General features: G+C 39.2%; 1 protein-coding gene across 2 annotated transcripts in view; it reads right to left on the bottom strand.

Moving 5' to 3' along the window:
* The window catches only part of TOPAZ1 (testis and ovary specific TOPAZ 1), a 36,483-nt gene extending 21,858 nt beyond the window's left edge, over window positions 1-14,625 (bottom strand). The window contains exons 1-5 of one of the 2 annotated variants that reach the window (XM_068205891.1): window positions 13,344-14,625; window positions 9,286-11,947; window positions 6,884-6,945; window positions 4,370-4,500; window positions 2,337-2,398 (exon numbers count right to left, since the gene is read on the bottom strand). In XM_068205891.1, the coding sequence (XP_068061992.1) occupies window positions 2,337-2,398; window positions 4,370-4,500; window positions 6,884-6,945; window positions 9,286-11,947; window positions 13,344-14,502 (4,076 nt within the window). In that variant the 5' untranslated portion in view covers window positions 14,503-14,625. The remainder of the gene's footprint in view (window positions 1-2,336; window positions 2,399-4,369; window positions 4,501-6,883; window positions 6,946-9,285; window positions 11,948-13,343) is intronic. The other variant, XM_068205882.1, reaches the window with a different exon arrangement.
* Window positions 14,626-15,163: the final 538 nt, after the last annotated feature.

The raw sequence follows: 15,163 nt of genomic DNA, 5'->3' as shown, positions 1-15,163 counted from the left end.
ATAATTCAAATAGTTCCTAAACTTTGGGAGGTTTTCAATACAATTTGAAATAAAAATGGTATTGTAGAGAGAAAGAAATTCCATCTAACAAACCCAAAGTTTTCAAGATGAATCTTTATTCTCATCAATGCATTTGGGTTGGTTTCCAGAGGAAACAAAAAAAATCTGCATTTTTAGTTACTCAGAAATTTCAAATTACCACATAAAATCTTCTTATGCTTCCTTATGATGCCAGCCTCAGTTCTGACACAATAGGATTTTCACAGACGTTTCCCTTCAGATTTCTTTAATCTAAACATGAAACTACACACAATTTTCCCAGGAACTGTAAACTATATAGATCTACAAGCATTTTTTTTTAATAACAGCATCACTAGAAGAGGAATTTGCTAAGTAAGAACAGCAACTACATTTTCTTCTAGATAAAACTTTGCAATGGTAACATTTTTCAGTAAAACTAGAGAAAATAGCTCAACTCCAAGGGAAGGTTTCTTCTCTAACCACACAGAGTACTGCATTGCACAAACATACTTTGTTCAGCACAATCTACTTATTCTATATTATAAAGAACTATTTATGCTACTAAGGCAAATTTAAATGGGTATTTTATAGCAGAAGGAGAAGCTTGGAGCTCTCTAGTGGATTAACAAAAAGATGCAGTATTCTCCACTAACAGACTTCTGGCACACTCAGGTCTGTTGCAGAAATGTGAGTACTGTTGAAAAAAAGCAGTACTCTTTCTATGTCAGCTAAGGTTTCTTGGTTATTTTTAAAATTACTATGTCCTTGTTCCAGCCAGGACAGGGTTAATTTCTGCAGTAGCTAATTGGTGAGTACTGCTCCTAAACCCTAACACTATGAAGTATGTTATTTCTCTTCTAATTTAAGAATTTAATCTTAAGTATACCTTTCCTACAAAACCTAATTCTCTGTCATTTCTGGACTGCTGATGAATGAAAATTTCTCTGACAGTACTTCAGGCCCAGACAATCACCATATGAAGCTCAACAAGAGAAAGTGACAGATTCTGTATCTGGGATGGGGCAACCCTGGAAGTACAGACAGACCGTAGATTGAGAGGCTGGAGAGCAGCACTATGGAAAGGGACCTGGGGGTCCTGGTCGATGGCAAGTTGAATGTGAGTCAGCAGTGCCCAGACAGCCAGGAGGGCCAACCAGGGCCCTGTGTCCTGGGGGGCATCAGGGACAGCATCTCCATCTGGCCAAGGGATGGGACTATCCCGCTCTGCTCTCCACTGGCATGGCCTCACCTTGAATATTTAGTGCAGTATGGGGTGCCACAACGTAAGAAACACATTAAACTATTAGAAAGTGTCCAGAGGAGGGCAATGAAAATGGTGAAGCGCCTTGAGGGGAAGCCCGGTGAGGAATCCCTGAGGTCACTTGGTCTGTTCAGCCTGGAGATGATGAGACTGAGGGGAGACCTCATTGCAGTCTGCAACTTCCTCGTGAGGGGAAGAGGATGGGCAGGCACTGATCTCTTTTTTCTAGTGACAGGACCTGAGGAAATGTCCTGAAGATGTGTCAGCGTAGGCTTAGGTTGGATATTAGAAAAAGGTTTTTCACCCAGAGGGTGATCAGGAACTGGTCTCAGGGAAGTGGTCACAGCACCAGCCTGACAGAGTTCAAGAAGCATTTGGACAATGCTCTCAGGCACATGGTGTGACTCTTGGGAATACTGCTGTGGTGGGCCAGGAGTAGGACTTGATGATCCTTATGGATCCCTTCCAACTCAGCTTACCCAGTGATTCTGTAAATGAGACTAAGAAATGTGTACAATAAACACCACAAACACAGCCTGAAGCTAGAAGAACCGTAAAGCATGTCCTTAACTGCATGTGACATGTTTTTAAGCACCTTTTCCTACTGCTGTACAAATATTTGTCAGCCTGAATTTGAATGAGATCTTTCAATTCTTTCATAAGCAGAGAAGAAAAAGGAAAGTTTCATGACTTATTTATTACTATTTTTTGGTTTTATTAAGTTCTTGTAAGTGCTATTGTGGCAAGAAATGCATCTTATGCTACGCTCACATTGAGATGCGAAAGTGAGACACTGTCATGAAGTTAGTATTTTGTTACCAGTCAAAAGTCAAAATAAGCCCTATTGTCCTGTCAGGCTATGACTACACTTGTTCTGTACTTTGTGGAGTGAAATTATATAATTTCACGTATTTATTTTCTTCATCACATAGTTACAGTAACATGGAAAATTGAATTAAATACTGGCGGTGTTCAGGTAACAACATCACGTTTTACTTGTACAGTGACTGGGCAATACCACAGGTTACATGAAGGATAGATACACTATATGTACCTTTTTCCAGCTTCAGTCTTGTTTTCTTCTTTAACATCAGGCACTCCATCTGCAAGCTTGAACTGTGAAGATATTTAAAAATTATTTTCAGGTACAGCAAGCACTACTAAGCCTGTTATGCTTTACTCTACAGACTTAAAACTGTTAATAATCATTGCAAGGTATGGTAAGACAGTCTTAACTGTAGAAACTGTTATTTGGTGTATAGGATTATTCTTACAACATCTTTGTTAATGGACATACTGCTTTTATACACCGTGTTCTTTGAAATAGTGATTCTTAATTGGAAAAAAAGGCAATGTGACTGTCTTCACTTCTCTTTGCTCCCATGATAATCTCAGCAATTTTTTATGCCCACTGCCCAACTTTAACTGTGCCTGACAGATGTGTGGAACACCAAAAAGTTATTCCATCAAGTTTAATGAAATTTAGAACTGCGTCAAGGAGGAATTTAAACCTTTTGCTCAGCTCTACACAATCGTGGATAGTTAAAAAATCCCCAACGGTATGGAGAAAAAAGCATGAAACATATTTGGAGGAGAGAATCTGAAAAGACTAATACAGAATGAAGTCATAGAATCCTGGCTTTGTTTTGTCCATTATTCATGAAGTAACTTAGGACTTCATATTCTATCACAAATTGATTATAGCCAAAAATTAGGGATGCATATGCTCTCACTGGATTTCCAAACTTTGTTTTACCACATTCTGAATAGTTTTAGCATTTTCTCCATGTGTAGTTCTTGCCCTTCTCACAGGATTATTAATTGGAAAAGCTATCAAAAAAGCATAATCTGAAAATCTCCCTGGATGGTAGAGTAACTGCAATAACTGTCCTGTCATCTCATTCCCCCTGCAAGTGTGCACTGCTATTTTCTATCCACATACAGAACAGGTTTAGGTAGGGCTTAGTATGCATTTTATGGTTTGAGTTTGGGTTGGGTGAGATTATTTGTACATATTTTCTACTGTCCAACACAGCACAGAAAAGCAAGCACTAGGACACTTTATTTCATAAAGCCACAAAGCTATGAAACAACACAAATGGGACTGACCTGGTAATACTGCAACAAGTACCCCACGTTCAGCAAACCTTACAATTTGACAGACCCTTTTTGTCTCTCCAAAAGATCAGCAAACAAAATGGCACTGTTCACTTTGTGACTTGCATGTTAGCAGCCCCAATTCCATTTGCTAAAGGAAATATTTCTCTTCTTTTAAACGATGTTGAAAGGGAAACTGATTCTCTGCTGTTTGATTCACTTCTCAATTACTTAACAATTTTAACCCTGTGAATTTTACAGTTTAACTTATTCAGTTAAAACCACTAGCCACTCCTAAGCAGTGGAAAACAATAAATGCTATCAGCAACTACATATTAGTGGCAGAGAGATGTGAATTCTAATTCATTATCAAAGAAGCAAATGGTATAAAACTTCAGCAAATCTTAAAAGATCTAGACTTATTATCTAGAGGAGGGAAGACAGAGAAAGGTCAGATAAAGTCAGTGTGTATGAAAATGATTCCCTCTGAACAGCTAGAAATCTGTATGTTAAAGGCCCTTCTGCCCAAGTAATGAAGCCCAGAATGATTCTTCTTTGATGCATGATGGCTGTGCAGCTCCCCAGCTTTCCAACACTGCCCCATCCTTCTGATACTGAGAGGCATTCAACAGCAACATTTAAAATTAGGTATGTTATGTAAAAATGCAAAGCAATACTCATAGGTGCACACTGGAACAGTAATTTTCATACCATTGGGAATACAGCATTACTGCAACAACTGATGTAACAATATCCTGTTTCACTTCCAATTTGAAGCTTAATTGTTGGTAACAATTAAAAAAAAATCAAGTTTTGTTAAGCAAAGATTACATTGCCAGTACACAGTCATCTAGGAAATGCTAATATTATTTTTATTTCAGGAAATTTAAGATTTTGTTGATAAAACAGCATTAGTAATTAAAATTATCTAATTATGTAGATTGTAATTTCTTAAACTATTTAAGGAGAGAAAGCATAATTTCTCAGTACCTTTTCATCCATGTCCCAACTTGTCAAAAGTTCATCTAGTTTGCTCTGTTGTCTATCTTTAAGAAAGTCCTCATTAACATCTCCTGAAAGACTGCTTCGTCTGGAGGAGTTGTGGGTCTTCACATCTTCAGCTGAAAATGTATAAATGCATTGCTTTATGTGTTTCCCATGCTACAAGACAACAAAGCTTTTATTTCCTAAATATTACAAAGGCTTAGAACTAATGACATTTAAGAACACCTAGGACCTCCTAAATGTGAAATTTATATGGAAAAATATTTCATGCTTAAGGCAGGAACCATTTCAAATAAATATTAGACTGAATCTGCAATTAAAATTCTATCCAAGCTGTATGTTCTTTAATGGTCCCTGTAGAACAGTACAACACATTTACTTATACAGTATTGAATTCAATACTTCAGAAATAAATTCAGTTAAGCTTTTTTATTAAAACACAGCCAAAGATATGTGTGGCAATTTGCTAAGCAAAAAGACTTAGTCTTTGTTAGAAAGGCACATAATTTAATCTGACATGATGCAACCCTGAACTAAATATAGAAAGCTCTGATTCCTGTAATATAGTAAACTCAGTAAGAATTCAGTGTCAGAAAATTTCAGCACCTTTTGCAGATGCCACAGGAAATGAATGACACACCTGGCTGCAACTTTCTGAAAGGGCTGTTTATGTACAACAGAAGAGTTCTGCATAGAAAAGAAATTCACTTCTGGATCACACAAATGACTTCCAACTGCACTGTGTTGTCCAGACACGGGAAGAAAGAATCAGATTAGTACTGGAAAGGCTTTTCTCTTATAGTCACTGGTCTCTATGATCATCAAGTACAAGAGACATCTGGCTGAAGACAACATACACAAGATTTCCACTTGAAAGGTAAAGAGGATTGATGTCATCCAGTATATTTTAACTGTAGTACTTTTTCCCCTTTTTAAATGGGGAAGCCACTAAGGCAAGGAGGCATGACTTCACTAACTTAACACAGGACACCAAAGCAGTAACACCTATTTCTAAACAAATACATAAATAGTCAGTAAAAACCAGGCACCCTTCTTTTGTTCTGTGCAGGTCTTTTAAAAAAGTCATGCATTAAACATAAGTTACTGTGGGCATAGTCATCTAAGATTATGATGTGATCCTGCTTCTCAGATCTGGGAAGAAGGACTTTAGGCACCACAAAAAGAACCAAAGATTTTCAGCCTCAAATTTTGGTAGAACATGAAGTAAAACAACAAAGAACATGCAGAAGTTACTGAATAGTACTAAACTTTTTGCCAGGTTTGGCTTCAATCACCTCAGCATTGCAGATTCCGTGGCACAGGCCCCCATCTCTTTACATGACCAGAGGCCTAACTGTGCACTTCCTCTCGACTCCTCCTCAGGGAGCTTGTGTCTATTTCTTGGTATCTGAGCTCTTAAAACCTCAATACCTTTTATTTTACCTTCTAATACCTGAAGCCTGAAATCTTCTCTTCCCCTAATAGTCTCTAGTCACTCTTTTCTAGAAGGCACTATCTGCCGAAATCATTCTTTCTACATGAACATAACACATTAATGTGAAAAACCAGAACAAGAGGTACTGTCACAGACACCTTTCAAGCCTGAAGCAAAATCAACATGTAATGTCAGAATGTCAGATTAACAACAAGTTGACAAACTGATACCAGAAGGGAAACACCATGAACCTTCAAACCCAGTCTCAGCACTCTGTATGTTCACCACTGTCAGTAATGGGCTTCTATTCCAAGTCAAAATCCTGTTCTTCCAACCTATCTAGTAGAAACTTATACATTAGGTATACCTTGGTATACCAGTAGGTCGGGTAGGCAAGCTGTAGAAAACAAACCAAGTAATATTCACATCCAGCTGCCTAGTTGGACTGTTCTGCTTTAAATAGGAAGAAAAACCTCACTAAATCAGAAGTAATCTTACTTCATTAAAAAAGGGCATCCTTTAAAAACAAAACAGTGTCTCGGCAGAATGGGCATAGCATCCACAAAAAAACCCAGAAACCTGGAAATAATCCTGACTATAAAATTCTGTGTGCTGATGAACACAAGAGAACAACCACCTCTAACTCTGTCCTAAACTCCAAAGCAGTATGACAGGACTCAGTGTCTTTTTATGATCTCAACAACTAACAGTATTCTTTGCCTAAAACTGTCAGAGAAATGTCAAAAAACCCCAGAACCAGAACCAAATAACAAAACCCCACTCCAACCCACTAGTACTACCAACAGACAAGTACTACAGGGAAGTAAATGCTCCTTGTATGACTCAGGCTTGTGTCTTTTGAAAGATGTTGACTCAATATGCATTAGGAAACGAATTGCTGTTACAATAAAAAGATAATACAAAACCAGACAAGTTCTTTTTTTTTTTTTTTTTTTTTTTTTTTGTGGAAAGCAGAAAGACTTGGACTTGGTTTTGTCACTACACATCTCTTTTGGTTTTTTTCTTCTTTTGATTTTATACCAAAAATTTCCAGAAACCCTTACCTTTTAACATCAAATTACAGGAATTTTCAGTATCACTTGACTTTCCAGATTCTTGCATGCATCTGTTTTGAACAAAAAGTGTATTTAAGATTTCCATCTTGCACAAAAGCAAAAATAATCTATCAGTTACATAAAATCAAAAGTTCTCAGTAATACCTTTAGCCATGGACAGAATACTTATATCCAACACACTCTTTTTAGTTTTCTCTTCTGGCTTTCTTATGTTCATCCCTTCAGGTGTATGCCTACACATGTTAAGTAAAACCAAGACATTTCAAAACCCCAAATTTTCAGCAAAAGCTCATGATCTAATTTAATCTTTGCCTAAAATGCTGGGAAGGGAAATTTTCTCTATATACCAGATCAAGAAAATACTGTGCTAATAGCCAATTCGTGAGTTTCTAAAAAATGTGATTTATAGTAATTTTATATTCAAGATCACTTGCTTAACAATGAATCTCAAAGAGAGTAACAAAAACAACTGTTCATAGGAAGATGCATACTCCACCTATTTCAAAGATAAGTTAGGAAAAATAAATACTTCTCCTTAGAAAAGCTCAGGAGGGACAAATATGTATCTTAAATATTACACACAGAATATATAAAACATGATTATGATCATCACACATTTTAGAAGCTTGTACCTGGTGAATGACATCAAGTGTAATGACAGCAAGCTGTTCAGTCAAGGCAACAGAAAATGGCAAACAAAAGCATATGTGAAAAATTAGTTTTACTGCCCCATTCAGGCTTCAGGCCAAAATGTTTTCCTGATGCCTGGAAGTGACCAGCACTTTTCTCTATGTAAAATGCAAACACCAGAGAAATAACCTGTTGAAGTCCCAGTTGTATTTGGTAAAACTCAAAAAAAAAAACCCTCAAAAAAAACCCACAAAAAAAGTATGAACTGGCCATGATCTGGTATTATCTGGTAATACCATAAGTTACCCAATAAAACTGTGGTAAGGTCTATTGCCTTATTTCAGTATTCTCATATTCAATTCATTAATATGTTCCTGACTGCTACCAACTATGTTTAATCACCATCTAATAATCTTTGCATCAAATTATGGAAGGTAAAAAGCAAAACAGGAAATGTTGCCTGTTTCTTTAGCAAATCAAGGGGAAATTCTAAGAAAGAAGAACCATACATTTTTATTGCCCTTGGCTAATGGCAAACAAATTCAACAGATATCAGAAAGAAATTAATATGCCTTCTAATAAATTTACTATGCTACAGCCTAGCTGCTTCTCAAGAAGTTGGATGCTCCTACTACAGACTTGTCCTGTTCTCTAGAGGCTTATTTTGGCAGAAATTTTATTCTGTTAACATCCAGAAGTTTTATATTCTCATGTTCAAAAAAGGGTTCAGCACCTCAAAGAAGATTCCCTTCCTCTTTTGCACATGGGTTTAATGAAAAGTAAAGGATAAGGAGAGCACTGAGTTAAAAAAAAAAAGAATGCAGTTATAAGGTGGTACAATCCTGAAAATAACTGAAGAGTTACTTAAAATAGAAGTAACATAAAGCCACCTAGGAAGACCACATAAAGAAAATTAAAACACCCATCCCAATAAAAAACCCTAATCTTCAGAGGAAAATCTTGCATTACTTCTATTAAAAAAAAATCCTATCTTAAAACTTTTTCACTGACCACAAGTATCAAAGCTTAAAAGAGAAAACAGACTAAACAGTAGATGAGTTCATTCTGTGAAGAACTACTATCTCATTTACAAAAGTTAGTTTCTACTTAAATTTCTTTTTCTCCTCCTGTGACTTTTATTATCATCTCAAAGCCCAGTAAAACATTTACACCTAAGGATTTACACCAGAAACTTGATAAGTAGAGATGCAGGATGATAAACATCTACAACATCTTAACCAAATCACACATCTGAAAAATATTCACATGTCTGGGGATAGGAGAAAAAGAGGGAAGAAGAATGGCAGAACAGAACACTACTGCAGAGGCAACATTTGCTCTTACAGATTCAAGGTAACAAGCTACACCTAAAAAGTGAAAACATTTCTAAGTGTTGTACCACTTTACAACTAAGAAAACTGCCTTCAAAGGGATATCTGCTATCTCAAAACAAGAATATTATTTTTAATTAACTTTGTTTCTATTTTCATATTTCACTTCATTTAAACAAGCCCTTTAGGACTACCTTGTCCTACAATTCAGAGTTTATCCCAGCTCTTATGAAGAACAAATTAATTTATCTGCATTCAGATTACTGTCATAGCTCAATCAAACTTAGACACTCAAAATCAAATAAAGAAATAATTTCAACAGAAATTAGTGGAATTCTCTAAGGAAGCCTGACCACTACAACCAAAGCATATGGATATGAGATAAAAGTACTTGGGAATATTGTTATAAAAAAAGAATTATATGCATACCTAAAACTATTCTCTACTGAGTATGTCTTTTCTGAGGAAACGGGAGACTCAGGCTTAATATACACCTTTGTGTCTTTAATGCAGTCTGCAGAGGACGCTTTCACTGGACAATTTTCACAGCGTGCAGGTGCAAGCTCCTCTTCATTACTGGCTCCAAAAAGGTCAGGATCATCCTGAATCACATCTATGACAAGAACATCTTGGTTGTAAGCTTCAATGATATCTGGTAAATTTTGACTTTTGTGTTGTGAAAAATTCCCTCTTGATTTTCTATCACCATTTATTTCTAATCCAATAAGGCGGTCGACTGCGTTCCAAGAATGATCAGGAAAACTAGATTTCAGCACACATTTAGTACCATAGAAATCAGGCACATATGGCTCTGGCTGTCCATCAAGAGGAGGATGTGGATACGCAGAAAAATTTTCAGGAAGCACAGACATCTCATCAGAGAGATTTACAGAGCCATTGTGCTGGAAGTCCTTACGATCAATCTCATATGCTTTTTTCTGTATGGAAGCTGGAGATGTAGCATCACTCATGACAGGAAGAGGACGCTGCTCCGATTTTACCAAGCAAGTCTCTTCACCTGTCTTCTGCCTTCCTGGACTAGTGCTTTCAAGAAACTCTAGTGGACTGTAAGTTTTGCTTTCAAATGAATGGACAGATTCCTGTTTCTTGGATTTAGGTTTGTTTCTGCATAAAGGAATTTTGAATTTTTTCAGGTTTCCAGAGGTTAATGGTTTAATTAGGTTTAAATCAGAAAATGTCTGGTTCGCTACTGATACTTTAAGGCTAAAGTTTATACTGTTTGTGTTACTTGAAGAAGTACCACTCTGGACTGTCACAGACAAGTTTCTATTTGTCACATCTCCTTCATTATCACACTTTGGTTTTGTTATACCATTCTGGACTGTTGCAGGAAGGTTTCTGTTTGTCACATCTCCATCATTTTTAGCCTTTCGTTTCATTGTGTCTTTCTGGACTGTCACAGACAGGTTTCTGTTTGTCACCTCTCCTTCATTTTTATCCATTTGTTTTGTTGTGCCATTCTGGACTGTCACAGACATGTCTCTATTTGTCACAACTCCTTTATCTTTATCTTCTTGTTTTACTGCACCATTCTGGACTGTCACAGACATGTTTCTTTCTGTTACATCTCCTTCAACTTTTTGTTTTGCTGTAAAATTCAAGGTTGCTTTAACTTCTTGCACATCATCATGGTTAAAAACCACGGTGCTTTTATCTGTATTAACTGGTGATTCCCCATTTTCATTGTTCACTGTCAAAGTCTCATAAATATCCACAGAAGAGGATTCCATCATTTCAAGTGAAGCCTGACAGTCAATATTTGGATCAATCTTTTTATGTGTAATTTCTTTTGTAATTTCTGCCAATGATGTATGCAAATCCAGCTGTCTCACATTCCCAGTCACTGCACTATGTTCCACAGCTTTAACATTGCTTTTATCAGAGGAATCCTCAAAAGCAGCCTTTACAAGTCTTTCTCCTTCTGACATGGACCTATGATTTTTAAGAAACCATTCAGAAGTCCTGGCACAAGATTCAACAGGCCAAACTTTTTTACCAGTCATGGGTATTGTTCTTTGACAGGTAAACTGCTGCAATTTCTTAGTAACTTTGTTCCAATTTCCTCCTGTCTTACTTTTGTGATGATCAGAAACATCATGGATCTGAGCTAACGCTCGAAGGCTATCTGAGGCAGCTGCATAATGTGCCACATCGCTTGAATTTTCTACTTTTACTACTGCAGAGAGCTCAGATGTCTTCTTAAAGCCAGTTTCAAATGCAAGTAATTTGTTACTATTCTTTCTCTGGGCTGATACAGTTTGTACTTCCTGAGGTTTTTTTTCTGTATCTGTATGATTTAGTCCAGAAACTGAACATGAGCTTGACATGGCAACTGCTGCTTCGGTTTTTAACTCACACTTCTTGCATTTACTAGCCATGTCTACAGATTTCTTTGTGATTTCCATCTTTTTTCTAGGCTTTCTACCAATATTGCACTTTTTTCTCCTTAAACACTTACTGCTTTCACTCATACAGCATGAAACACAGTCTTCTTCATTTTCATTCTTTTCTTTATTAGGTGATAAACCACCTTTTATGAGTGATCTCTCATTATGCATTCTACTCGTGATGCAAATTCTATCATTCAGGCCTCCAGTACCATGGGCTACATGGAAGAATCCATTTAATTTATAACTGTTGGTAGTTCCACTAGCTGAAGACTTCACTAATGTATTGATGTAACTACAGTCCTCTAATACCACAAATGGATTCTTTTCAGTTGCACAGAGCAAGCCACTACAATGGTTTAGGGCATTACTGCAACGTTCAGCATCACGTTTTGCAGATGTATTCATCATTTCTTCAGCTGCAGTCACACTTACACTTTGCATGTGCTTGATTTGACCAGATCTGTGTTGCCTTTTTCTACACTGCACACCGGGCTCTTTTGTTACAGCACGGCATAGAAAGCTCTTGCTTTCAGTGTCACCTGAAGTAGAAACTGTAGAAGATCTAGAATAGTGAGATTCCTTTTCCTTAGAATCTTCTACCCTGTTTTGCTTTGTCTTAACCTTCTTTACAGCCTGTGAAGTACCAGTGTCTTGCTCAATTGCTTTCAACGGTTCCTCTGCTGATCAAAATACCAAAGAAGTGTCATTACAGAAAACTCTTAAGAAAAAAAGATTACCCTGTTTTATAAAGAGAACCAAAAACTCCAAACATTAAAGGCTGCTAAAGTACATTACACTATATAAGGCGAAAATATTTCTGTGAAGTTTTATGATTTTTTAAAAATGGGAGTATTGGGACACAGTGAAAAGGATGTATTATCTTCAGGAACAAATGCAAAGAGGAACAGAATCATAGGGTGTCATCAAGAGACTGGAAGTTGCGTATTTGTTGTGTATTCCACATAGGTGGAAAACAAATAAGAGCAAATCCGGCAAGAAAATGCAGATGCTGCTTGCATGCTCAGCCTTAAAATCTTTTGTTTACACAGCAGGTTCTCTGTAGTAGGAACACTCACTCATAAGAGTATCTTTCAGAGACACAGTCCAACCAAATGCATCTCAATGATCAAGAAGATCCAGAAAAATTGAAGGACTTGCATTTTTAGACACTACTACTTTTTATTTAAAAGCAAATAGAGATTATGTAAAAAACTGTATCTCTGAAAATTTAGACTAGAGAATGAACTCAAGAGCATACTAGTATAATGCCGGTTTTTTTAGACCTTGGTTTTTAAAGTAAAACACTATGTTAATACTTCAGTTTTTCAGAATATGGCTTTTAGATAAAATATTAATAATCTACAGTAAGTATATGTCATTTGAAAGTATCCACTTCAAAAGTAAAAAGAACGGTTTTAGGCAATCATCCTGAAAAAAAAAGAGACCTTAAAAAGTCCTCTTTCAGAATTGTTCCAGTTTGACTCAACATTCTCTTAAAACATTAAAACACAACCATTGCTTCTACATCTTTTGGTATTTTTCATAAAATGGCAACTAAAACGTTCTGAGAGCAAACCCCAGCATATTATAAAAGCAGACACTGTAACAAGACAGCATCATACATAATCAAAAATAAACAGATAACAGAAGAATGACGAATTAACTGTCTTTTATTCTGGCATTGCTAAAACTACTGCCCCCTTTCTTGCTTGTAGCTGATCACCTCTGAAGAAATGGCGAATGCTTTTGAGAGAAACAAACTCCCAGCACTTCCTACCAACAGTCTGCCTGTTTCTGTCCAAATCCGTTCCTCTCTCCCTTCCTCCCTCCCTTTCTCTACCCCCTTAAAAGGTTAACTGGTCTCCTCTCCTTCGTGTTTTTCTCCCTCAGGAAAAGCCTTTCCTCTTTCTGAAAATGTGTCTTCTAAGAATGATGGTATTCACAGTACTGTGAAGCACACCCTAGCTTTTCTCAAACTAAGCCAGCAGCCAGTTTTTAAAGGGGTCTTACTGCAGGACCAATTTGGGAGCCCAAATTCTGTACCTGTACTTCTACAGTGGAGCTACCAGTGCTTACCACTTTCCCCTGGGGTGTCTGGTCGTTTCTGAGGGCTTGAGCTCTGCTGCTCTTCTTTCATGCAACGCTTCTGAGTCTTTCTTCTGGTTGCTGGTTTTTCTTGTCCACTCAGATCCTGCAGCTGCTGTGGCAGCACAGCATTTCTGTTCTTACTCAGAGCTCTTTTCCTGGACTCTGGACACTGTGTATGCTGCTTTAGCAAGGCAGAACTACCTCTCTCCTTGGGACCATGTACTTTTGGTTTCCCCACTGGTCTCCTGCCTTTCTTGCCCAAGCATTTCCTTTTTTTTTCCTGTGTCCCTAGTGTTCTTGATCCAGCTAATGGACAACCATTCAACTTCTCTAGTATATCAACCTCTTCCTGAGGTTTTGGTTCAGGGACAGCTTCCTGAGCACCCAAATTCTTCCTAAAATCTGGGATTTGCATATTCTGCGTCACTGTGTTGTCAGTGCATTTCACTTCATTAGTCCATATGACCTTTCTGGGTTGAAGAACTTCTGGCTCTGGAAAACAGGATATTCCATGTCTCTCTATGCTCTCAATTTCCCTCTTCAAGGATGGGACTTGTAATTTTATTTCCTTACAGGAATGTTTGCCTTCTGTTCCTAAGCTCCCTGAACCCTTGTGGAAACCAGAGAAGTTCGGGTCTTCTGAGCAATGTTCATTCCTTTCAATCTCTGCTGAGAATTTTTTCTGCAAAGGAGTTCCTGAGAAAAACATCTGTTGACTTTGATCTGTCCCTCTTAGAGTCTCTTCCCAGGACATTGGTGCAGCCGTGGCTGCTGCTTGCCAATCTTCACACTCAGTTGTGTCTGAAACTAGTGAAGCTACAGCCTTGCTTCTTCTGGGAGATTTCCTGTGCTGGATTCCCTTGATTTTTTTACCTGGGAATTTCTGTCTGTTCTCACCTTGTTCCTTCTGCATGGGCACAGGAAGAGCAAAACACTTAAAGGAAGCGTGAGATAGCCTGGCAGGTTGTGCAAAGGAAGGTAAGGGCTGCTCAGGCTTTCTCTTTGGTGCCAGGCGACGACTCCGCTTGACTACCAGCTTTCCCTCTGGCTCACACCCTGCCCGGGAAGAGCCGGGGCTGCTGAGCTCCAGGTCAACCGGCTTTACCTCGCTGGCTCTCACCACTTTCCCTGACCTCAACTGCGGCATCTCGGTGGCGCAGAGACAGCAACAGAGCCCACAAAACCCGCTCACCAGCGCACCTTTCGCTGCAACCTCGCTAGCCCGGCACCCACGATGGGTGCAGGCCCGACCTGGGAGCGGGAGACAACCTCTCCCAGGCTGCCGCCTTCGGGGACAGTCGGGGTAGCCCAGACCGACAGAAAGGAAGCCCAGGCCGCCCAGAGGAAAACCACGGCCACCGACAAGCCCTTCCTGACACCCTCACTGCCCCCACCCCCAAACACACACCCGGAGCAACCTCTCACAGACCAGGGCGCTGAAGGAAGCGGCCCCGCACCTCTCCAGACTCAAGAAGGCCACTGCCTGCAGCCTCCCGCGCCGCTTTCCCACCCTCTCTCTCTCCTTCACTATCTGCCCTCGTCTACCGATCCATTCCCTGACGCCTCGTCCAAGCGCCGCCTGCCCTCCCAAAGAGCCGAGCTGTCGCCGCGCCGGCGGGCAATGGTGGTGCGGCGGCGTGAGGGCGGCTCCGCGGCGCGGCGAGGCGGGCGGCCGGCCCGAACAGCCGCCTGGCTGCGCTCGCCCTCTCGCCGGATCAGCGGTGCGGCCTGCGCGGCTAAACCCCAGCGCTGGGGGCGGCGAGCGCGGCTGCTCCGGGCAGCCGTGCCCCGGGTGTCGGCAGCCCCCG

Source organism: Anomalospiza imberbis, chromosome 1, assembly GCF_031753505.1.
Source record: "Anomalospiza imberbis isolate Cuckoo-Finch-1a 21T00152 chromosome 1, ASM3175350v1, whole genome shotgun sequence".
In the NCBI taxonomy this organism is placed as follows: Eukaryota; Metazoa; Chordata; class Aves; order Passeriformes; family Viduidae; genus Anomalospiza; species Anomalospiza imberbis.
The sequence above is the reverse complement of the archived record's forward strand: the minus strand, read 5'-3'. Positions and strand labels throughout refer to the sequence as shown.